The 24,105-nt window shown below is 36.4% G+C and overlaps 1 protein-coding gene across 7 annotated transcripts in view; it reads left to right on the top strand.

Moving 5' to 3' along the window:
• Positions 1–24,105, top strand: part of FUT8 (fucosyltransferase 8) — a 334,871-nt gene that overhangs the window by 200,910 nt on the left and 109,856 nt on the right. For all 7 annotated transcript variants that reach the window (XM_058293266.1, XM_071213869.1, XM_071213870.1 and 4 more), the window contains one exon: positions 18,521–18,635. In XM_058293266.1, coding sequence (XP_058149249.1) covers positions 18,521–18,635 — 115 coding nt within the window. The remainder of the gene's footprint in view (positions 1–18,520; positions 18,636–24,105) is intronic.

The raw sequence follows: 24,105 nt of genomic DNA, 5'->3' as shown, positions 1-24,105 counted from the left end.
TCATTTTTTTTTTTATCCTGTTATTAACACCTTTTTTTCTATTTTTTTATTAAAGTTAATAGATCACAAGGAACATTACATTAAAAAACATAAAAAAACAAAAATCATTCTTTTTTATTGCTTAAGAAATATTACATTATATGGATTTAAGTCAGTTTGTTTATCCATTCACAGTTGCAGGACATTTGTTGTTTTACCACATTTTGGTAATTTTGAATAATGCTACTATAAACTTTCACACACAAATTTTTGTAGAAACGTAATTTCATTTATTTTGGATAAATATCTAGAAGTAGAATTAATGGGTCATATTGTTAAGTATAGTTTGAACTGCATAAGAAACTGCCAGATTGTATTGCAAGTATCAGTACAATTTTGTATTCCCATCTGCAATGTATGGGAGTTTCAGTTGCTCTGTATTCTCATCAGCACTTGGTATTATCAATTAAAAAATATTTTTCCCACCATTCTAATAGTGGTTTTAAAATGCAATCCTTTAATGACTAATAATGTTTAACATCTTTTCATGTGTTTGTTTGCCATCCATATATCATCTTTGGTGAAGTCTCTGTTCAAATCATATGCTTAAATTTGAGGGAGATTGTCTTATTATTGAGCTGAAAGAGTACTTTATGTATTCTGTATACAAGTCTTGATGCATTTTAGACTGTCATTCTGAGATCCATGTGAAGCGTAGCCTAGTGGCAGGAAATCAGAAGCATTTTGCACAAGTCCAAGTGAGTGATGATGAGCTTCTGGACTAGCATGGCTGCAGCTGAGATAAAAAGAAGGGGGTAGATGTATGAAAGATAAAACCTACAGGATTAGGTGACTGACCTGATGTTTTAAAAGAGGGAGGAGTCACAGTAATTGAAGATTTTTATTTTGTAGGGTTTGAGGGGGTTAGCTAGGAAAACAGCTTTCATAAATGGAGATTATTGTTTCTTATGTAATTATCAGGCTTTTCTTCCTGACAAATTCTAATCTTTCAGAGGACCGGAACTCTATCTTCAACATCTCTATTCCACAGTGCTGATAGCTCACTATTTAGTTAGTGCTCAATAAATGTCTTTTTTTAATTGTGAAGGGGGACAACAGATATGTAGATCCTTTTATTGATTATTCATTACTCTTATTTTGTGCCTTTTTGTACAAATGAAATCTCATTCCAGTAAAACATTTATGACAATTATGTGTCTATAGAATATACGTAATTGGGGTCAAGATATTTTCCCAGCTATGGAGAATCCTGTGACGGCATCTATTAGAGAGAAGTGAAAGGGTATATGGAGGGGACACTGAAGAGCAAGGGGAGATCTGAAGAATTGTCCTTCAACTGTGAAAGGATAAACTAACTGTGAAGCATCAGTACAATGGAATATTACTTAGCTATAAAAAAGAATGAACTACCAATATACAAAACAATATGGATGAACCTCTAATGTTATGCCAAGTGAAAGAACAAGCAAGGGAGGAATCTGAAGAGTTATGAGTAATGCTAATAGGGCACATGGAACAGAAAACTGACATTGAAGGATTTTTTTATTCAATGCCCTGATTTGATATTTTATTCACTTTGGAGACTTTATGTTATCCCCGTATCTAAAAGTAGTCTTAAGACAGTTTTACATGAACCCCTTAAAAAGATAATTGTTTCTGACTGGGGGTGAATTCTGATGTCTAAGCAATAGGAAATGGACCTTCAGTCAAATATGCATGATAAAAAATACTGTTGCTTACCAAATAACTTTGGTATCTGATCATGGACTATGTGCTCAGTGGTCTTTTAAGACATTGTAAATTTGTTTAAAGATTTAAAAACCTGTTTGCTTCATATTTTAGTTTTTCAGGCTGTTCAAGCAAATCATGCAGTGGTTTGGCCTAAACAATGGGAATTTATTTGCTCACAGTTTTGAGGCTAAGAGAAAGTTGACATCAGTGCATCATCAGGGTGATGCTTTCTCCCTGAAGACTGGGGTGTTCTGGGACTGGCTGCCAACAGTCCTTGGTCCTTAGTTTATCATGTGGCAAGGCACATGGTAGCCTCTCCTGGTCTCTCCCTTCTCTTCTAGGTTCCATTGATGTTCAACTTCTGGCTGCTCCCAGTGGTGTCTGAATTTTTTTCTACTTATAAGGGACTCCGGTAATGGGATTAAGGCTCCTCTGGGACCATACCTTAACTGAAGTAACCTCATCAAAAGGTCCTGTTTACAATGAGTTCACACCTACAGGAATGGATTAGGTTTAAGAAAATGTTTCCTGGGGTACATAACAGCTCCAGATCACCACCTTCATCATAAACTCATTAAAGTTATAAGAACCAGTTTAAATTTTATGTCTCATTCCATGGTGTACTTTGCTGAAAGGAGAGATTAAAGAGTAAAATGAGTAACACATTGTTTTCTTTTGATGATTGTGAGCTCTTGGGCTCAGTCTGTCTATTTGCTGTAGGGACAAAATTGGAACTTCAGCTTAATACTGAAAAAATTTAAAAAGTTATGTTAATCCTTTTTTTTTATGCCTTTTTTTCTTCTTTATTTTCTTTTAAATGTTACGTTAAAAAAATATGAAGTTCCCATGTAACCCCCACCCCTCTCACCCCACTCCTCCCACATCAACAACCTCTTCCATCATTGTGGCACATTTACTGCACCTGTTGAATACATTTTGGAGCACTGCTGTACCACATGGACAGTGGTCCACATTGTACACACTCTCTCCCGGTCCACCCAGTGGGCCATGGCAGGACACACTGTGTCCAGCATCTGTCTCTGCAGCACCACCAGGACAACTCCAAATCTTGAAAATGCTCCCACATCATATCTCTTCTTCCCTCTCCCTACCATCAGCAGCTACCGTGGGCACTTTCTCCACATCAATACTACAATTTTTTCCATTACTAATCACAGTAGTTCCCCAGCAGAACACCAGTAAGTCTACTCTACTACATACTCTATTCCTCCATCCTTGGACCCTGGGATGATGATGTCCACTCCACCTCTACATCAAGAGGGAGCCTAACATGTTTTTATACATCTTCATGGTAAGCTTTCAAGACCTTATAGTTTAATGTGACAAGTGAAATTGTATATTTTTCTTTTTCTTCTTTAAAATGTTAATAAACCATACTGAAAGTACCTAAAGCAGAAATCTTTTTACATTTGTTAATCAGTGTATATTGGGTTTTGCTTTATTTGTGTATAGGATCTTCAAAAACCCTATTTAGATGAGGCCAAATTAAATCAAAGTGCATTTAATCCATGACTGGAGTCCTTATAAGGCTGAGGAAATTTCAAATGCATTGTCAGAAAAGCCAAAAGAAGCAGATCAAGGAGACAAATGACCCCGTGATGGAGACAGAGCTGCAAGCCAGAAAATGCCAAGGATTACCAATAAGTCACCACCAGAAACCTACAGGCTCTGAGAGAAAGCAAGACCTGTCAAGACCTTGATTTTGGACTTTTAGCCTCCAAACCTGAGAGACAATAAATTCCAGTAGTTAAGCCAACCAGTTTGGTGTATTTGTCATATCAGCCTTGGCAAACTAAGATACTGGCATATCTCATAGAACCCTCTTTTCAACAAATAGGTAATCTAGAAAGTCAGTAGGGAAGCCAAAGGTTTTCCTTCCTAATTGTTAAGGACCATTGTGTGTCATTGTTATTATATCAGTTGTTTTCAGACTTAAGAATGCACCAAGGTCATCTGGAGGGCTTCTTAAAACATAGATTTCTAAACCCCGATCCCAGAATTTCTGGTATAGTAGGTCTGGTGTGGGGCCCCAGAATTTGCATTTTTTTAATCATTTCTCAATTAATAGACCACATTGTGGTCTTTGAGAACAAAGGTTCAAGAATCCCTAGTTCTTTGTGAGTTCACCACTGAATCCTTGTGTTTCCTGTTAAAATCACATTTCTCTATAGGCTAATGTCACTATCGGGAAACTGAGGGCAAGGCTTTTCTTTTTAGCTGCCTACTTGATGCTATTCTTGATAGTGAGGGTACCTTGTTATCTCTTCTGGAATGCACTTCCATTGTTCTTTTTTCTAAATTCTAGGCATTAAAATTGGCCTGGGGACCAGATATATGCTTGAATCTGAATTCAGCTCACCTTAGATTTTTAGCAAAACACTGCCATTTACCTGATTACTTTATTACTTGTGACCTAGTAACTAGTAGGGCCTAATCCCTGTCACCACCACTGGTGGGTAATGAACTGCTAGTGAATTAGTGATACTCTTTGGCTTTTAGAAGCTTAGAATTTTTTAAAGAATTTAGAGGGGTTGATGATAAAATACAGAGCAGCGTATTATTACTTGGCAAACTAGATCAACCTTTAATTTTACTAGATTTTCAATTGATTTCATTCTAGTGATTGCATATAGCTATATTTCATAGTATTACAGGCAAATTTATCTGCTGCTTTGATACCATTGATTATGAGTTGACCCTGCCCTGCCTCTTTGAAGTAGTGAGAGAGAAATAAGCAGTTTAGAGTGATTACTGTTGTCATTGTGGTTTTATTATTTATAGAGCACTGTAGGTTCAGTGCTTGGATTTATAGCAATATAGATCTGTACCTCAGTCTCTGAGGGTATTGTGGAATGTTTTGTCTTATCACCCTTTTAGGTTACCCCAGAGATACATTTAACTTAATATTGCTTTGGTTCTTTTTGTCATCTTGATGTTGTCCGACGCCAGTCAGGAAACAGTTACTGGAGTTACGCATTTTCTGCTTTTAGTTGATAGCAATTAATAAACTTCAAACTGAAGGATTCTCTGCAGGAGGGCTCACATGGCCAGTGAGCTATTTTTCAACAAAGTTGCGTGATAGTATTGAAGAACACCTGGTAAAGCAGCAGTAGCTTTTCCCCTGCTTGGTCTATATCATCTCATTATCAGCAGTATATAAAGCAACTGTGCTAAGAATGAGATCAGAGGTGTTCCCCGAATCATGAATGGTATTTATGCCTAATTATGCTGTTTGGCTTTCTGCTGCCCTGCAAAAGAGATTGTGAGAGATTGTTTAACCAAATAATGGGTACAGTATCTGACAGTTATAGAGGAAGATTGATATGTTAATATTTCCAGATTTTTTAACCAAATTTGCAGGTCAAGGCTATTGTGGCCCAATAACTTGTATTTTCACTCTTCGGAAATTAGACTCTCTGACTTTCTTTGAAAAGTCCAAGAATTTATATTTCGTCTTGAAAAATTAAGTTTTATGACCTTCAAATCTCTATTCTTTGTGTTTTATTTATACACACACAACAGGCACACAGAGGAAGGAAGGAATGAATATCTTACCATAAGTTCTTTGAGATGTGATTTAACTGAGATTTATATGAAGTTGGAGTGTTTTGAATTTCTTTGGACAGAAAGTTTTTGTATGATTTTCTTTCTCCCAAGGAACATGCCTCCTAATAACCATAGGCAAAGAAAGACATTTGCATATCACTTACTGTCTTTCAACCAGTTCATAATTCTTCCTCTTCTGTGAGCAAACATTTCCCCCTAAAATAATGTAAACATTGGCAGGAGAATCTCCAGGTAGAAAAGCGAGTCTCATCTAATACTAATAGCCTTTATTCCATCTTTCCTGCCACTACCTCTCATCTCTGTGATTTCAAACCCAAAAATTATATTAGAGGACTTCTGGGAAGACGACATCAGAGTAGGGTGGCAGGGCTCAACTCTCTTACAAAAACAATGGAGGAATGGCAAAAAGCTGTCTGCTTTGGGGGTTTCTAGCCCAGGAGAGTGCTGCACACCATCTAGGAGGGAGAGGAGCAGAGAGACAAAGAGACCAAAGCAAAAATTGTGAGTTAGTAGCCCCTACAGCTAGGATTAGCATCTATCTTCCACCTTCAAGGTGAACAACATGGGTAAAATCTGTGGCTCACTGCGACCAACTGTGAGGGGAATGGATATCTTCTCCCTATGAGGAGGGATGGCATTGGAGGGCAGAGAGTGGTTTCTCTTCAGTGAATTTGGCCAGCAGAAACCATTTTGAATCTTGGCTCTGGCTAGAGCAAAATCACCAGCAGGTGGAGGTTGAAAGAGACACCTTTGTGGAAAGGTTCACAGAAGAACACTACCAGAAGGCTAGGAAACTACAGGAAGTAAAAAAGCTTCTTGGAGTTGCTCATGTCCAGGCATTATTGGATCAAGTCTGTGCCCCATTAGTAGATCCCTGGCCCTATTTTGATAAATTAAGCTGGACAATCTTAAAGATTTCAAAAAAGTTGAACCCCAAATTAAAAACTAGCCAAGAAACAAAACTGCTAGGCAAGAGAGAGAAATTTACTGTCAGAGTAGATTCACCAACATATTCAGATGCTTAGACATCAGCAAAAAATTAGAAGTCATACTGAGAAATAGGAAGAGATGGTCTAGCCAAAATGTCAAATAAAAATCCTGGTGAGACACGGGATTTAAGACAACTAGTCAATGGTGTTGATACAAATCTCCTAAATCAATTAAGGAGATGAAGGAAAACTTGGCTAAAGAGAGAAAGGATATTAAAAAGACATTGGATGAGCATAAACAACAATTTGAAAGCCTGCAAAGAAAAGTAACAGACCTTATGGGAACGAAAGGCACAATGGATGAGATTTAAAATACATTAGAGGCATATAATAGCTGATTTGAATTGGTTGAGGATAGAATAAGAGAGGTGGAGGACAGAGTTGAACTTGAAAAGACAGGAGAACAGAAAGAGAAAAGAATGGAAAAAATGGAACAGGATCTCAGGGAACTGAATGGCAGTATGGAATGCATAAACATGCACATATAGGTGCCCCAGAAGGAAAAGAGAATGGAATTGGGGCAGAAAAATATTTGAGGAAATTATGAACTAAACTTCCCAATCCTTAAGAATGACATAAATACCAATATCCAAGAAGGACATTGCACCCCAACTGGAGTAAATCCAAACAGACCTACTCATAGACACCTCCTATTCTGAATATGAAATACCAGAGATAAAGAGAAGATTTTGAAAATAGCAAGAGAAAAGTAAAGCATTGCATACAGGGGAAGTTCAATAGGACTAAGTGCCAGTCTCTCATCAGAAATGATGGAGGCAAGAAGGCAGTGGTATGATAATATTTAAGGTTTTGAAAGAGAAAAACTGCCAGCTAAGAATTCTTTATCTGGCAAAACTATCCTTCAAAAATGAGGGTGAATTTAATGTCTCTTCACAAACAAAAACAGAGAGTTTGTTACCAAAGGATAAGTCTTACAAGAGATACTAGAGTTCTGCAGCCTGCATGGAAAAGACAAAGGCAAAAGACTTGGAGAAGAGTGTAGAGTGAAGAATAATAGTACAGGCCACTTGAAGGATAAAAAGACAGAAAACTGCAAGATACGACAATGGAAAGCCAAAGGATAAAATGGATGAAGTAAGTAATGCCTTTACAATAATAACATTGAGTGTTAATGGATTGAACCCCCAATCAAAAGACATAGACAGATACAATGGATTAAAAAATATGAGCCATCTATATGCAGGGCGCAAGAGACTCAACTTAGATGCAAGGGCACAGTCAGGCTGAAAGTAAAAGGTTGGAAAAACGTATTCCACACAAATAGTAATCAAAAAAGAGCTGGGGTAGTGATATTAATAACAGATAAAATAGATTTTAAATGCAAAACTGTTTCAAGATGAAGAAGATCATTATATATTAGTAAAGGGGGGCAGTTCACCAAGAAGAATTACATCATAAATATTTGTGCACCTAACTTGGGTGTCCCAAAATACATGCGATACACACTGGCAAAGCTGAAGGGAGAAATAGACTTCTCTACAATAATAGTTGGAGGGAAGTGGTTGTGGCTCAACTGATAGAGTGTCTGCCTACCATATGGAGGGTCCACGGTTCTATACCCAGGACCTCCTGACCTGTGTGGTGAGCTGGACCATACGCAGTGCTGCTGTGCGCAAGGAGTGCCATGACATGCAAGGGTGTCCCCCACGTAGGGGTACCCATGCACAAGGAGTGCGCCCTGCAAGGAGAGCTGCCCTGTGTGAAAAAAGCACAGCACCACCCAGGAGCGGTGCTGCACACATGGAGAGCTGATGCAGCAAGATGACGCAACAAAAAAAATGACAGTTTCCTGGTGCCGCCTGACAAGAATGCAAGCGGACACGGAAGAACACACAGTGAATGGACACTGAAAGCAGACAGCGGGGAGGGAGGGGAGGGGAGAGAAATAAATAAAATAAATGTTTAAAAGTACAATAATAGTTGGAGACTTCAGTACACCACTCTCAGCATTGAATAGAACGTATGAACAGAAGATCAATAAGGAAACAGAGAACTTGAACAATATGACAAATGACCTAGACTCAGCAGACATTTATAGAGCATTAAACCCAAAATAGCAGGATATACGTTCTTCTCAAGTGCTCATGGATCCTTCTCAGGATAAACCATAGGTGGGATCATAAAACAGGTCTCAATAAATTTTAAACAGTTGAAATTATACAAAACACCTTCTCTGATCATAATAGAATGAAGCAGGAAATAAAAAAAAAAACAGAAAAGGAGAAAATTCACAAAAATATGGAGAATAAACAACACTCTTAAGTAATCACTGGTTCAAAGAAGAAATTGCAAGAGAAATGAGAAAATATCTTAAGACAAATGAAAATGAGAATACAGCATTTCAAAACCTATGGGATAAACCAAAGGCAGTACTGAGAGGGAAGTTTATAGCCCTCAAAGCTTATGTTAAAGAAGAAGAAAGAGCTAAAATCGAAGACCTAACTGTTTTTCTGGAGGAACTAGGAAAAGAACATCAAGGTAATCCCAAAACATGCTAAGTGAAAGAAATGACAAAGATTACAACAGAAATAAATGAAATTGAGAATAACAAAAACCAAAAGTTGGTTCTTTGAGAAGATCAGCAAAGTTGACAAACCATTAGCTAGACTCCCAAAGAAGAAAGAAGATGCAAATACATAAAATCAGAAATGGGAGGTGCGACAATACCACTGACCGTGCAAAAATGAAAGAAATCATAAGAGGGTACTATAAACAACTGAATGACAGCAAACTAGACGGTGTAGACAAAATGAACAAATTCTTAGAAATACACAGTCTACCTAGAAATAGAAGACCTAAATAAACCAATCACAAATAATGAGATTGAAGCAGTTATCAGAAATGTCTAAAAAGGAAAAGCCCAGCACCAGATGATTTCAGAGGTAAGTTCTACCAATCATTTAAAAAAGATCTAATACCAATCTTGCTGAAACCTTCCAGAAAATTGAACAGGAGGGAATGCTACTCATTCATTGAGTCTCACATTACCCTAATACTAAATCCAGACAAAGATATTAGAAAAAAGAAATTTACAGGCACATTTCTCTAATCATTAGCTATTCAAAAATCCTCAGCAAAATACTTGCGAACCAAATCCAAAGGCCCATTAAAAAAAATTATACATGGTAAGTGGGTTTTTATCCTAGGTATGCAACAGTGGTTCAACCCAAGAAAATCATTTAATGTTATACCCTAAATTAAGAAATTGAAGAATGAAAGTCACATGATCATTTCAATTGATGCAGAAAAGGCATCTGACAAAATACAGCAACCTTTCTTGTTAAAAGCACTCTGAAAGATAGGAATAGAAGGAAATTTTCTTAATATGGTATAGTGCATATATGAAAAACCCACAGTAAAATTGTACTTAATGGTGAAAGACTGAAACTTTCTTGCTGAGAGTGGGAACAAGGCAAGGATGCCTACTGTCAACCACCGTTATTCAATATTGTGCAAGAAGTTCAAGTTAGAGCAATTAGACAAGAAACAGAAATAAAATATACTCAAATAGGAGAAGAAGTAAAATTTTTGCTGTTTGCTGATGATATGATCCTATACTTAGAAAATCCCAAAAAATCCAACAGGAAATCTGCTGAAGTAATAGACGAGTTCAGCAAAGTGGTGGGATACAAGATTAATATGTAAAAATCAGTAGCATTTCTACGTACTACTAATGAGCAATCTGAGGAGGAACTCAGGAAAAAAATTCCACTTACAATAACAAATAAAAGAATCAAATATTAGGAGTCAACTTAACCAAGACATAAAGGACCTGTATTCAGAAAACTAGAAAACATTGCTAAAAGAAATCACAGGAGACCTAATTAAATAGAAGTACATTCCATGTTCATGGATTGGAAGATTAAATATCATTAAGAAGTTGATTCTACCTGAACTGATTTATAGATTCAATACAATCCCAATAAAAATCCCAATAGCCTTTTTTTTTTTTTTTTTTTTACAGAAATGGGAAGGCCGATTATCAAATTTATTTGGAAGGGCAGGAGGCCCCAAAGAACCAAACATATCTTAACAAAGAGGAATGAAGTTAGAGTGTTCTCATTTTTTTGTTTTATATCATATTGCTTAGCTACAGTAGTAAAAACAGCATGTACTGGCATAAAGATAGGTATAGTGACCAGAGGAACCAAATTGGAAATTCAGAAATAGACCCTCATATGGTCAAGTGATTTTCAGCGAGGGCATCAGACCCACCCAGCTAGTTCAGATCAGTCCATTCAACAAATGGTGCTAGGAAAACTGGATATCCATAGCTAAAAGAAAGAAAGAAGACCCCTATCTCACACTTTATATAAAAATTACCTCAAAATGGATCAAGAACCTAAGTAGAAAAGCTAGAACCATAAAATTTCTAGAAGAGAATTTAGGGAAATACCTTCAAAATCTTGTGGTAGGTGGTGGTTTCTTAAACCTTACACTCCAAGCACAAGCAGTGAATGAAAAAACAGATAAATGGGACTACCTCAAAAATCAAACACTTTTTCCTTCAAAAGACTTTGTTAAGAAGGTGGGATTTGATCTCAATGTTATATAAATAGATCATGCAAATCAACCATAAAAAGACCAGTTTTTAAAAATGGGCATAAAACTTGAACATAACTTTCCAAAGAAGAAATACAAATGGTCTAAAAGCACATGAGAAGATGCTCAACATTGCTAGCTCTTAGGGAACCGCAGATCAAAACTATAAGATATTTCATATCTTTCAGGATGGCCATTATTATTTTTTTTTAAATAGAAGATTTCAATTGCTGGAAGGAATGTGGGGAAATATGAACACTCCTTTACTGTTGGTGGGAGTGTAATATGTTGCAGCCTCTGTGGAAGACAGTTTGGTGGTTCCTCAGGAAACTAAATACAGAACTGCAATCTGATTTGGCAATCACATTACTAGGAATGTATTCAGAAGAACTGAAAGCAAGTACACATATAGAAATTTGTACCCTGATGTTCATAGTGGCATTATTCACAACTGCTAAAATATGAAACAACCCAGGTGTCCGTCCATCATCCAATGAATCGATAAATGCAAAGTAGTATATACATACAATGGAATAGTATTCAGTTGTAAGAAGAAATGAACTAGGGATGCTTATGACAACATGAATTCACTTTGAGGACATTATGTTGAGTAAAATAAACCTGATATAAAAGGGCAAATATTGTATGGTCTCACTGTTATGAATTAAAGGTGATGCGAAACTCATGGAGTTAAACTATAGAATGTAGGTTGCTAGGAGATAGGATATGGGTTGAGGAGGGGGAGCTGATGCTGAATGTATATAGAATGTTTAATAAGGGGGATTGTAAATGTGGGGAAATGGTTACAGTTGATGGTAGCACATTATATTAAGTATGTTTAACACTGCTGATTTATATATGTGATTGTGGCTGAGAGGTATAGTCTAGGGAGGTTGTCAATTGACAAAGTTAGAGGGTAATCTAGGGACTGTATAACAGAGATTTTGGTAGTTGATGATGATTGTGGTTAATGTAAAAATACGAGAATGTTCCTCTATTACAAGGTGTTAAGAATGTGGAGATACAAAGGAAAGATACAACTAATGTATAGACTGGAGTTAACAGTAATATTATGGGACCATATAACACAGCGAACCCTGTGATGAATGATGGATTATGGCTAACAGTAAAAACATGAGAACATCCTGTCATGAACTATAACAAATACACAGTACTAACACATGGTGTTAATAATAGGATGGTTTATGGGAAAAATACACCAAATATAAGGGGATAGCAGTAATATGATGATGATGTTCTTTCATCAGTTGTAGCAAATGTGTCACAACAGTGTAAGGTGTTGGTGGTGGGCGATGTGTGGAAATCCTGTATGGTTTGACTCTGACTAGATTTTACCAGAATCTGTAATGTGTCAGGCACTGTAGAAAGTGTTTTATGTATTTTTCCTCATTTGCTAACTCACAACTTCACACAGACACACACACACACACACAAATTATATTAAAAATAATCAATTACTGAGGATTTCCTACATTCCAGACAATATGATAAAGGCTCACCATTCTTATTTAATCAGCTCAGTAATCATATCAAGGAACTATTATTATTCCCCATTTTATAAGTAAAATTACACTTAGCTCTTTTCTCTTAATTGCCAAATACTTAGCTTTCTGGGTTTTATTTTTCTCTCCTACACGTAGGGATATAATTCCTGTATCACAATATTGTTGTGATGATTAAATGGGGGAAAAGATATAAAACTCTTTCTACAGTGCCTGACACATTGTAGATTCTGGTAGGCTCTAGTCAGACATATAAAAGGAAAGCCTGTAAGTGGACATAAATAGAAAATGCTTAGACCCTGCGGGAGAGGTACAGATAAGGGAAGATTACCACAGTGCTGAATAGCAAGAATTTTAAGGCCTGGACCTTAAGCATAAGCCTAGGGAATGTGCTCACCAAATAGTATATGGTGGTATAGCAGTTTGATATTATTGATGCATTCCATAAAGAAATATTGGATTATGTTTGTAATCTGATCTGTACCTGGGCATGATTTAGTTATGATCAGGGTGTTTAGTGCCCACTCCTTGGTGGGTGGGGATTGATAGATAAAAGGCATGGCAAAGGACAGAGTTGAGGCTTTCTGATGTTGGGGTTTCTGATTTTGGAGTTTTGATGCTGAAGACCTAAGATGGAGCCCCGGGAAGTCAGCAAACAGAGGAAAGAGATGCCAGCCCCAGGAAGAAAGGAACCTTGAATCCAGAGAAAAGCAAGCCCCAGGAACATAGGAACCCAGGAACTCTGAACCCTCACAGACATTGGCAGCCATCTTGCTCCAAGTAGACTTTGTTGAGGAAAGTAATTTATGCTTTATGGCCTGGTATCTGTGAGCTCCTACCCCCAAATAAATACCCTTTCTAAAAACCAACCAATTTCTGTTATTTTGCATCAGCACCCCTTTGGCTAACTAATACAGTTGGTATGCCTTACATGACAGTATAAGCTCTATTTTTATTGTTGTCCTTTTGGACTTGTCCCTACCTATGTGGACTGTCAAAACTGTGGTATCCTAGACTGTCCTCCTTGAGGTATGTCATCTTTTTATCCTTAACACAGCTTAGATCTACCCCACAGGCAAACCAAAGTAAAAGGAGCCTTGGACAAATCCACGTAATTTTTCTTGCCTAAAATCCAGATTTGCTTATGGATTAGACTCTATAGCGTAACCTCCCTTAGTCACATTTACCTTAATAAATGTTAGCTCCTTCACCTTGGGATTTTCTTGCTCAAATTACATCTTCTCTGTACTATCCTGCGGCGTGGAGTTTCTCTCTTTAACATTGTAAATTAGGTATAAACAAAAGCCCCTCCTGATTTTTCTTGGCACAGTTGAGACCAGAATACTTATAAAAGCTTTTTGCAAATATTAAAATTAGAAGAAAAAAACAAATTAACAGAAAGCACAAAGAACATAAATGCTACTTTATAAACTGACTATAATATTTAAGCCTTTCATGGCTGGCTCATAGATTCTGTTCTGCTAATTTTCTTTGGCATTCGTTCGCTATCCTCAAATAACTAGCACTATTTTGCTGGTCACTTGCCTGGGTTTGTGTTTCCCAGACAGTGGCCTGGCCTCATACCAGGCCTCTAGAGTTACCACCCACTTGCTAGATTTCTTGATATCTTCATAGTTTAAAGGTTCTTCTGGGAGATTTGGTTTCAGTGTAGAGCCAGTGAGAACCCAGAGCTTCTGGAGAATGGTTTTGAGTCACTATGTTTCCCAATAATGAATCACAATGGAAATTTTCTGGTTTGATTATCCTCATGTCTTTGGTCAAAAACGATGACTTTTGCGGGATGATATCTCTCAAACATTATTGATTGAGCAAAGAACTAATTTGACTTTAAAGTTGTTTCCTGGATTTGCCTTCCTTACATAGTCTCCCAGGAGGAAGCCAAGTAACATTTAATTTTGGTTGACTGTTGGACTTGAGTGACTTATATTTAGATTATCCAACTGAGTTATTATTTTAATTTTAAAAAGTGGCCTTTTTCGTGTTCTGCTTTCTAATTATAAGCTTGGTGTTACTCTACTTCCTAGACAGAGACTGGAATGAATGTGAATAATTCTCAAGGCTGAGTATTGATGTAACTTGGTAAAAAACATTCACTTTCATGTACTCTAATTTATTTAAAAAACAAGATCAAGTTTCATTCCCAATGATAAAGGAATGGCTTGATTCCTATGATATGAAAGTATAAACCATACTAATTTTTATATTTCAAACAGTTTTTCTCTCCAGATTAGGCATAATGCAATTTTTACCTGGTTGAGGCTATGTAGTGATTGTCAATGTAATGTAGTGCTATTTGTGTGTGTGTGTCTCCGTGTGGATATATATATATATATATTTAACTTATTGGGAAGCCATTCAGACCAATTTGAATTTCCTTTTTTCTTCACTAGGCATTGGCTGATAGGCCAGTTATTTATCCTACTGCCCTATATCTCCAGAAGCGATACTACAATTTAAAGCTGAGACATACAATAAAATTTTGTGATCACTCCTATTTGATGTGTACAAAAAAGTGAATGACTACATCTGCATATGATGAATCTTATGTAATATAAAAAAGTAATGAGTATAATAAGAATGAAGGGAAAGGGGCTTATAAAACTGAGAAAATAGTTTAAATAAACAGCCAACTGAGCCCTACAACACCATTATAGTTAAAATCTGCTCTTGTGTTCTCTGATCAACTTACTGTTTAATATGGGTGGTGACTTTTTCCTCAGTAGCTATAAAAATAACACTATAGGGTACATAATAGTCTGTAATTTGAAAAAAAAAAAAGGTTGAAAAACAGTTGAACTTTCAGTGTAAGACTGCAGATTAATTTCTTAAGTAGGTAGAAAGTTGTAGGTTTGGTTTTTCTAACTACAATCTATTGTGTACTAAAAGAAAATGTTTTTAATCTTAGGTGAGAATAATCATAAATAGATAAAGTATCACATATTAAACTCTTCCCTTTTTTTAAAAAGGTGAAAATGAAATACAGCCAAGCTACAAAGTACCATGCTCATGTATAATATTTATGCATTAAACAAATGTCCAAATTACTTCACATATGAAGTTGTTCCAAAGCAAAGATGTTCTGCCATTAATTTAGGCCAAATATTCTAAACTATGGCCATAATTTTAAATTTTTATTTATATATTATTAATTTATTTATTCAAAGGGGCTGTTATTAGATATTGTCTGTTAATCATGTGTATAGTTCCAATGGTTTCCTTTGGGAGTGAATGAAGGCTTTAATCTTTCTTGTGGGCTGCTCTTGCTTGTTACTAAATGGTTTTGCATCTAGTTAAGAATCAAGAAGAAGACAGAACTGAGACCGGGTCATGTACTCCTATGAAAACCAGTTATTGAGTACTGCCTTCATCATCTGTTAAATGTGTCCCTTACACTCTTCTTCAGAGTACTTTGGGAACTGCCTGTTAGATCATTTTTCTGACTGGCCTTGAGTTCCATGTATTAGTCACTCACACCCAATGCATACTTCCTCTTAGTTGCATAAATTATTAGTAGGTGCATTTCAGACACAAGATAAAATCTCTGATACAACCCTCTGAGACTCTACAGCATAAAATTGCAGCTTCCTCATATATTACTACTTTGCCTGTATTATCAATAATCCTTTTAAAAGATATTTGGAAGGTACTATAATACTTATTTTAAGATGAAGTATCTAAATCACAGACACAAAGCTAGTAAGAGGTCGAGCCAAAATTGAAAAATAAGTCTGTCTCCCAAAGCTCTTTCTCCTCTAATTCAGAATTTTAAAATTTTGAATATTTATATTGAACAGAGCCAACATTTTTGTTCTCAGGACCCCCTGACTTTATATTTAATAGTGCAGTAGTTAGAAGCTGATCTTTAAAATCAGATTGCTTGGGTTTGAATTCCCACTCTGCCATTTGTTAACTCTGTGACTTTGAGCAAATTATTTAGCCTCTCAGTGCCTTAGATTCCTTATATAATTTGTAAGGTGGTTGTGAAGATTAAATGAAATAATGTAAAGCACGTAGATTAGGTGTCTGGCCCATATTAAGAGCTCAGTACCAATTCATTTTTCTTATTATTTAATATTACAGATCACTTTTTCTAAGTACTCTGAACCCAGCTAATGCTTTTTGTTTTTAGTTAATATATGACTTCATTGTAGATGGTTTTTAGAAGTGAATTATGCTATCTTTTACTTACACTTTTCTGACAAATGAAGTAATTTTCAACTTTACAGTTTTCACAAGCAACTAATCCATAAGCATAAATGTGCCTTGATAGAAGAGATGTTAATACAAAGTATAGAGAAGGGCTGGAGTTGGGGTTCTAACTAGTTAAGGATTGTTCTTCCAAACCTCTCTTCCTCACCAAATTGGATTTGTGAAAGGTAAAAATAAAAATTATTATTTTGTCCTTACCTAAAACACTTGAAGATTTTTCTTTTGTTACTCGTTGCTCACATAAGATGTTTCTTGAACATTTTCTACATAACAGCACTTTTCCAAGAGCTGATATAAAAGCAGTTAAAAAAAATAGCAAACAACAAACCTACTCTCATGGACCTTAAATTCTAGTAGAGGCAGAGAGATAAGCAAAATAAAGAAGTTAGATAATACTGAGTTTTAGAAGATGATAATAGCTTGAAGAAAAATAAAGCAGGGAAGGAGAGGGAAAGCCAAGGGAGAGTGATGAGGAGGGAGGGTGTTGGATTTTTAAGGGGGAGAATCTGGGAAAACTTCATGGAAAAAAGTCATGTTTGTTCAGAGATTAGAAGTACATTTGAGTGAGACATTTTGATATTGAAACAAGCACTCCAGGGGTGGGAAGAACAAATGTAAAATCCCTGAAGTAGGAACATGTCTGACATGTTTAGAGATTACCAGTGAAACCAGTGTGGCTGAAGTAGAGAGAAAGCAAGATGACAGTAGTAGGAGATGAGATCAAAGAGGTGTAATGGGGTTCCAGATTGGGTGGTTGCTTGTAGGTCAAAGTAAAAACTTTGACTTTGAGTCTGAGTGAGATTAAGGGCCATTTCAATGTTAGGAACAGAGGAATAACATGATTTGACTGATGTTTTTTACAGGATCTGGCTGCTTTGTTGAGAACAAACTGTAGAAACAGGCAAATTTGGAAGTGGGAGACCTAGGAGTATTACAATAATCCAGGAGAAAAGAAGCTAGAGAGTACATAGGTAGCAGTGCTGATGGTGATACATGTCAGAAATTGGCTATGTATTTGTTGACAGATTGGTAAGGGGTGTTAGAGAAAGAGAGTTTTGTTTTTTTAGTTTATCAGTAAATATAAGTCATAGCTTTTATTTAATGTAGTATGAATAAACCACCTGTGCAAATTCTAAAGTTTCTTTTCCTAGTCTACCGGGGATTTTACTTTACTGTGCAGGAAATCCAGCATGTTATCATTGAAATTACTGATGCTGCACAGAAGGATAAAGTATCTTAGAAATCAGTTTATGAGATTTGACCATGGATCAACAAATTATGGCCCATTGGCCAAATCTGGCTCATCACATGTTTCTATAAATAAAGTTTTATTGGAACACCGCCACATCAATTTCTTTACATACTCCTTTTCAATACTTTCATGCTACTAAGGCAATAGAAGCCCACTAATCCTAAAATATTTATTATCTGGCCCTTTGTAGAAAAAGTTTGCTGACTCCTGGTTTAGACAGGTGCTTAAAAGTTGTTTAAAAATTTTTCCCTGATCTTTTTCCAACCACTCAAGAATGTTTATGAAGAGAAAATATTAAGTGGTAGCATGAAGTGACAATTGAGCAAACAAAGAGGCTCTATACAAATATTGGCATCAACCTTTTTCCTTCTGTTATGTTAATCTACCTATCTCTGTAGTGCTTTGTCTGTGTTTCGAAGTCAGCATAGCTGACTGGCCTGAAAAACATGTAGGCTTTTCTCAACAGAAAAACTACTCTAAGAATAGGTCTTGGATGGTAGAGACCAGTTGTTGAATTTCACAGCCTTAATAGAAAATAAAAGATGCGTCCAGCATTAGCTGCAAGAATTTGGCTCTCTTCTCACAAACTCTTCTTGTGATGTAGTGTGAGTAAGTTACATTGTCAATGTTACTTGCTTTTACAGGTCTATAATGACAGATCTATACTACCTCAGTCAAACAGATGGAGCAGGTGATTGGCGGGAAAGAGAGGCCAAAGATCTGACAGAGTTGGTCCAGCGGAGAATAACATATCTTCAGGTAAGAAGTTTAAGTTTAAAAATAAACTTAAGTGAAGAAAGAAGGAAAATCATCATAACAAGAAGTGAGAATTTCTGTTGGTTTTTAATCTTCTTAACTACTGCCTTTTGAAAGTATTTACTCACTCATTTCACTTATTTATTCAGAAAGACCATGATATGCCTGCAGTAGAATATGAAGATGGCCAAAACAAGGTCCCTGCCTTAAAGGAGGCTAATTCTTTTATGCAAAAAGCTACAATACAGTATAGAGAATGCTACATCTTATATGAGAGATATAGATGGACTGCTTATTGGAATTTTGAGAAAGGAGACATCAGGGATGATTTTGTGGGGAGGTATTATTTGAACCGAGCTGAGTTTGGACACACAAAGAAGAATGTTTGGAGAAGAATGTTCTAGCTGGAGGAGATAGGCAGTAACCCATAGCTGGGAAAGAGCAGTACAGCAATCCAATGAGAAATAAACTAATTCACTTTGTCTGCAGTTTTAGGTTATGTGGAAAGGAGGAATGGAAAATAAGCTCAAAAGATGGATTTGGGGACCAAATTGCAGAGGACCTTGGATGCCAGGTTAGGAAGTTTAAACTGTGGGGACTGGATGTGGCTCAAGCAGTTGAGCACCCACCTCCCACATGTGAGGCCCTGGGTTCGGTTCCTGGTGCCTCCTGAAAAAAACAAAAACAAACAACAAGTAAAACAAATGAAAAATCCCTGGGAATCCAGTGTGGCTTAGTGGTTGAGCACTGACTTCCCACATACAAGATCCCAAGTTCAATCCCTGGTCCCCAGTACCTCAGAAAAGAAAAAAGAATTTTAAAACTCTATGATGCATGAGCAGTAAATGGTCACAAAGATTTCATTTGTTTATTATATAAAAATCGTTATTACAACAAAGTATAAACCAAGGGAAACCCCAAAATCCCAGATACTTTTTTTTTCTGATTTATTTTTTTTTAAATGTTACATTAAAAAATATGAGGTCCCCAAATACCCCCACCCCACCCCTCCCACATCAAAAACTGCTTCCATCATCGCGGCACATCCACTGCACCTGGCGAATACATTCTGGAGCACCGCTGCATCACATGGACAGTGGTCCACATTGTAGTCCACACTCTCTCCCCAATCCACCCAGTGGGCCATGGCAGGACACACAACGTCCAGCATCCATCCCTGCAGCACCACCCAGGACATCTCCAAATCCTGAAAATGCCCCCACACCATATCTCTTCTTCCATCTTCCTACCATCAGCAGCTACTGTGGCCACCCTCTCCACATCACTACTACGTTTCTTCCCTTACTAATCAGAATAGTTCCCCAGCAGAACACCAATAAGTCCACTCTAATCCATACTCTATTCCTCCATCCTGTGGACCCTGGGATGGTTATGTCCAGTCCCCCTCTACATCAAGAGGGGGCTTAGATTCTTCTTCTTCTTTTTTTTTTTTTTGGTGTTATCTTCTAGTTCTTTTTAATATACATATACAGTCTTACATATTTGTAAACAGAAATGGGATTTTACTTTTGAATTTTATTATTTTCCTTAATGTACCATAAGCATCTTTCTGTTTCATAGTTACAACCTGCTATTGAATGATTTTTTACTAATAAGCATGATGTGCTAAGAGTGGTGCTTTAGTGATATTAATCTGAAAGTTGTGTTTTGGTTGGACTGGATTAATATTATTAGAGACTCAAAGAAGGGAGACCATATAGGATTTGAGAATCATAGTGCAAGTGGAAAGCATTGAGGAATTTGGCAGTTTGGATTGTAGGTAAAGTGACAAATCTGAGAGAGATGGAGAAGGTGGAATTGATTGGCCTTGCCAAGCAGGTGAATGAGCTGAAATGACTGGGATAATGGAGCATCATTAACTGACAAGGAACCCAGATATAGAACAGTCTTCATGGGGATGCAATGAATTAGTAGACTTCTTTGACACTTAAAAATGCATGAAGTTGAAATGACCATATGCCTTAGTTTGCTCGGCTGCTGAAAGCAGATATCAGGAAATGGCTTAACAGTGGGAATTTATTAGCTTACAGTTTAGAAACTGAGAAGAAACGTCCAAATCAAGGCATCATCAGGGTGATTCTTTCTTCCAGAAGACTGACTGCTTATAATCCTTGATGACTCTGTCACATGGCAAGGCACATGATGGCATATGCTGGTCTTTCCCTTCTCTTTCTGGTTTCTTTGCTTTTAGCTTCTTGCTTCCATGGTTGTTCTTTCCCTGTGTATTCAGTCCATTTATAAAGGACTCCAGTAAGAGGATGAAGACCCATCCTGAATGACATGGGTCATACCTTAACTGAAATAGTCTCATGAACAGATCCTACTTAAAATGGGCCCACACTCACAGGAATGGATTAATTTGAAGAACATGCTTTTCTGGAGTACATACAGTTTCAAACCACCACACCATGTAAAACCTTCTACTCCCATCCTTTTCTAATGCTCTTGGTGGCATACTTTGTGTATACAATCACTCTGCTTTCCTTTTAAGGTCAAAATGTCTTATATAAACAAAATGAGAACCAGTGACTGACTTGCTGGTTCTGCACATTTTCCTACACTTACATAGGAAAAAATAGAAAATCAAATGTTTAAAGAAATCATTAAAAACGAAACTGGTCTTGGAATGGTGTCTCTTGTTCCTGTACTCCCTTGACCATACATCAGAGGTGTCTGCAGAATGAGTAACATTTTACCTCCTATAGGGAAGAGATAATTATCTCCTGTTAACTAGATCCTCATTCAATGAACTATAAACAGCTGGTGGTGCAGAACTATTATCCTCTGTTAAAATGGAAATAACTATGGATTCTGAGCTTCTTCTGTTTCCACATGTTGACTAAATGTTCTCCAACAAAAATCTGTATTTAAATTATGATCTGGTTGTAGTTCAGCTCCTACATTGTCTACTACCTGTTTTAGTTCTTTGTTTCTTTTTCTCCTTGTTTTTAAATGGCAAAGCGCTTTCACCTGTATTGCTAATTTGATCCTATATATGCTGATTTTTATTGTTCTGTATTAGAGAATCTCACTTGTAAATCATGTTAATGATTTAAAACTAAATGTGAGTTTTTTTAAATCTTTTAAACTGCAGCAAAATTTACTAGTTTCACTTGGACCTTAACTTCAATTTCAGTTATTGCTATTTAACAAATTCTTGCTGTCATGCTTTTTTATTTTTAATTGAAAAAGAAGTGATTTTTTTATATTCAAGGGTAGGGGGAAAATCTTAGTAGGAAAAATATATTTTGGGAAATTTTTTTCTTTCGTTATTTTATATACTCATGATTTCTTTTTCCATCTAGACAAAACTTCTTTGAGATCAGGAACTATATATATATATATTTTTAATGTATTTTTATTACAGAAGTTGTGAACTTATGAAATACTCATCACATGTATAGAATTCCCATACAACAACCCTTCACCAACACCACACCGTTGTGGAACATTTGCTATAGATTATGAGATAATATTGTCAGACTGTTACTACCAACTATGGTCCATATTGTACATTTGGCATATTTTTTCCATACCTACCTATTATTAACAAAGTATATCTTTGGCATAGATGCAAGAATATTACAGTGTTGCTGTTAATTATAGTCCATAGGTTACACTAATTGTATTTTTTCTATGCTTCTCCACATTCCCACCACCCTGCAATAGTGACATACATCTTTTCTAGTTCACAGAAAGACATACTTGCATTTGTACGATTTATTAACCATGATTCTCATCTACCTTGCTGTGTAATTCAGTCCCTAGAATATTCTTTAGCTTTCTTTAAATTCACATTTACATCCCTAGACTACCCTTTTCAACCATAATCCCCTTTATAAACCAGTTGCTACTCACTGTAATGTGTTACCGTCAACTCTCTTCATTTCCACACATTTACAATTAAGTTAATTAAAACTTCTACATACATTAAACATCAGTACTCCTTCACACCCCTCCTCTTATCTTCTAATAACCTATACTCTAGTTTTTAACTCCTTGTGTTTATTCTTTGTATTTAGTTCATGTTAGTGAGATCCTGCCGCATTTGTTCTTTTGTGTCTGGCTCATTTCACTTAGCATAATGTCCTCAAGATTCATCCATGTTATCGTATGTGTCCAAATTTCATTTCTTCATACTGTAGCATAGTATTCCATCAAAAGAATATACCACATTTTGTTTATCCATTCATTGGTTGATGGACACTTGGGTTGTTTCCATCTTTTGGCAATTGTGAATAATGCTGCCATGAACATCGGTGTTCAGATGTCTGTTTGTGTCACAGTTGTCAGTTCTTCTGGATATATTCCTAGTAGAGGAATTGCTGGATCATATGGCAGTTCTATATATTTGGCTTCCTAAGGAACCTCCAAACTGTCTTCTACAGAGGCTGACCAAACAGTGAAGGAGTGTTCCTATTTCTCCATATCGACTCCAGCACTTACTGTTTTCTGATTTTTAATAATGGCTATTCTCTGCGGTGTGAGACGATATCTCATTGTCGTTTTGATTTGTATTTCCCTAATAGCTAGTGATACTGAACATTTTTTTCATATGGTTTTTGGCCATTTGTATTTACTCTTTGGAGAAATGTCTATTTAAGTCTTTTGCCCATTTTAAAATGGGATTGAGTTGTATGATCTCTTTATATAGAATGGAAATCAAACCCTTATTGGATATGTGGTTTCCAAATATTTTCTCCCATTGAGTGGACTGCCTTTTCACCCTCTTGATGAAGTCCTTTGAATCACAAAAGAGTTTAAGTTTGAGGAGGTCCCATTTATCCATGTTTTCTTTCATTGCTCGTGCTTTCAGTATAAGGTTTAAGAATGCACCACTTACTACTAGGTCTTGACGATGTTTTCCTACATTTTCTTTTAGGATATGGTTCTACTTTTTATATTTAGGACTTTGATCCATTTTGAGTTAAATAAGGTATGAGATAGGAGTCCTCTTTCTTTCTTTAGGCCATTGATATACAGTTCTCCCAGCACCATTTGTTGAATAGACTGTCCTTACCCAACTGAGTGTGTTTCACAGACTTGTCAAAAATAACTTGACCATAGATGTGAGGGTCTGTTTCTGAACCATCAGTTCAGTTCCATTGGTCTATATGTCTGTCTTTATGCCAGTAGCATGCTGTTTTTACCACTGTAGCTAAGTAATATGATTGAAAGTCCAGAAGTAAGAGTCCTCCAACTTTGCTTTTCCTTTTCAAGATGTTTCTGGCGATTCAGGGCCCCTTACCCTTCCAAATAAATTTGGTAATTGTGTTTTCCATTTGCTTAAAAAATGCTGGTGGAATTTTTATCACGATTGCGTTGCATCTGTATATCAGTTGGGTAGAATTGACATCTCAATTATGTTCAGTCTTCCAAATTTTGAGCATAGAATGTTCTTCCAATATTTTATGTCTTTTTTCTTTTAGCAGTGCATTTTCTTTATGAATAT

Source organism: Dasypus novemcinctus, chromosome 3 (genome assembly GCF_030445035.2).
Source record: "Dasypus novemcinctus isolate mDasNov1 chromosome 3, mDasNov1.1.hap2, whole genome shotgun sequence".
Taxonomy (NCBI): Eukaryota; Metazoa; Chordata; class Mammalia; order Cingulata; family Dasypodidae; genus Dasypus; species Dasypus novemcinctus.
This window is presented reverse-complemented; position numbering and strand designations above follow the sequence as displayed.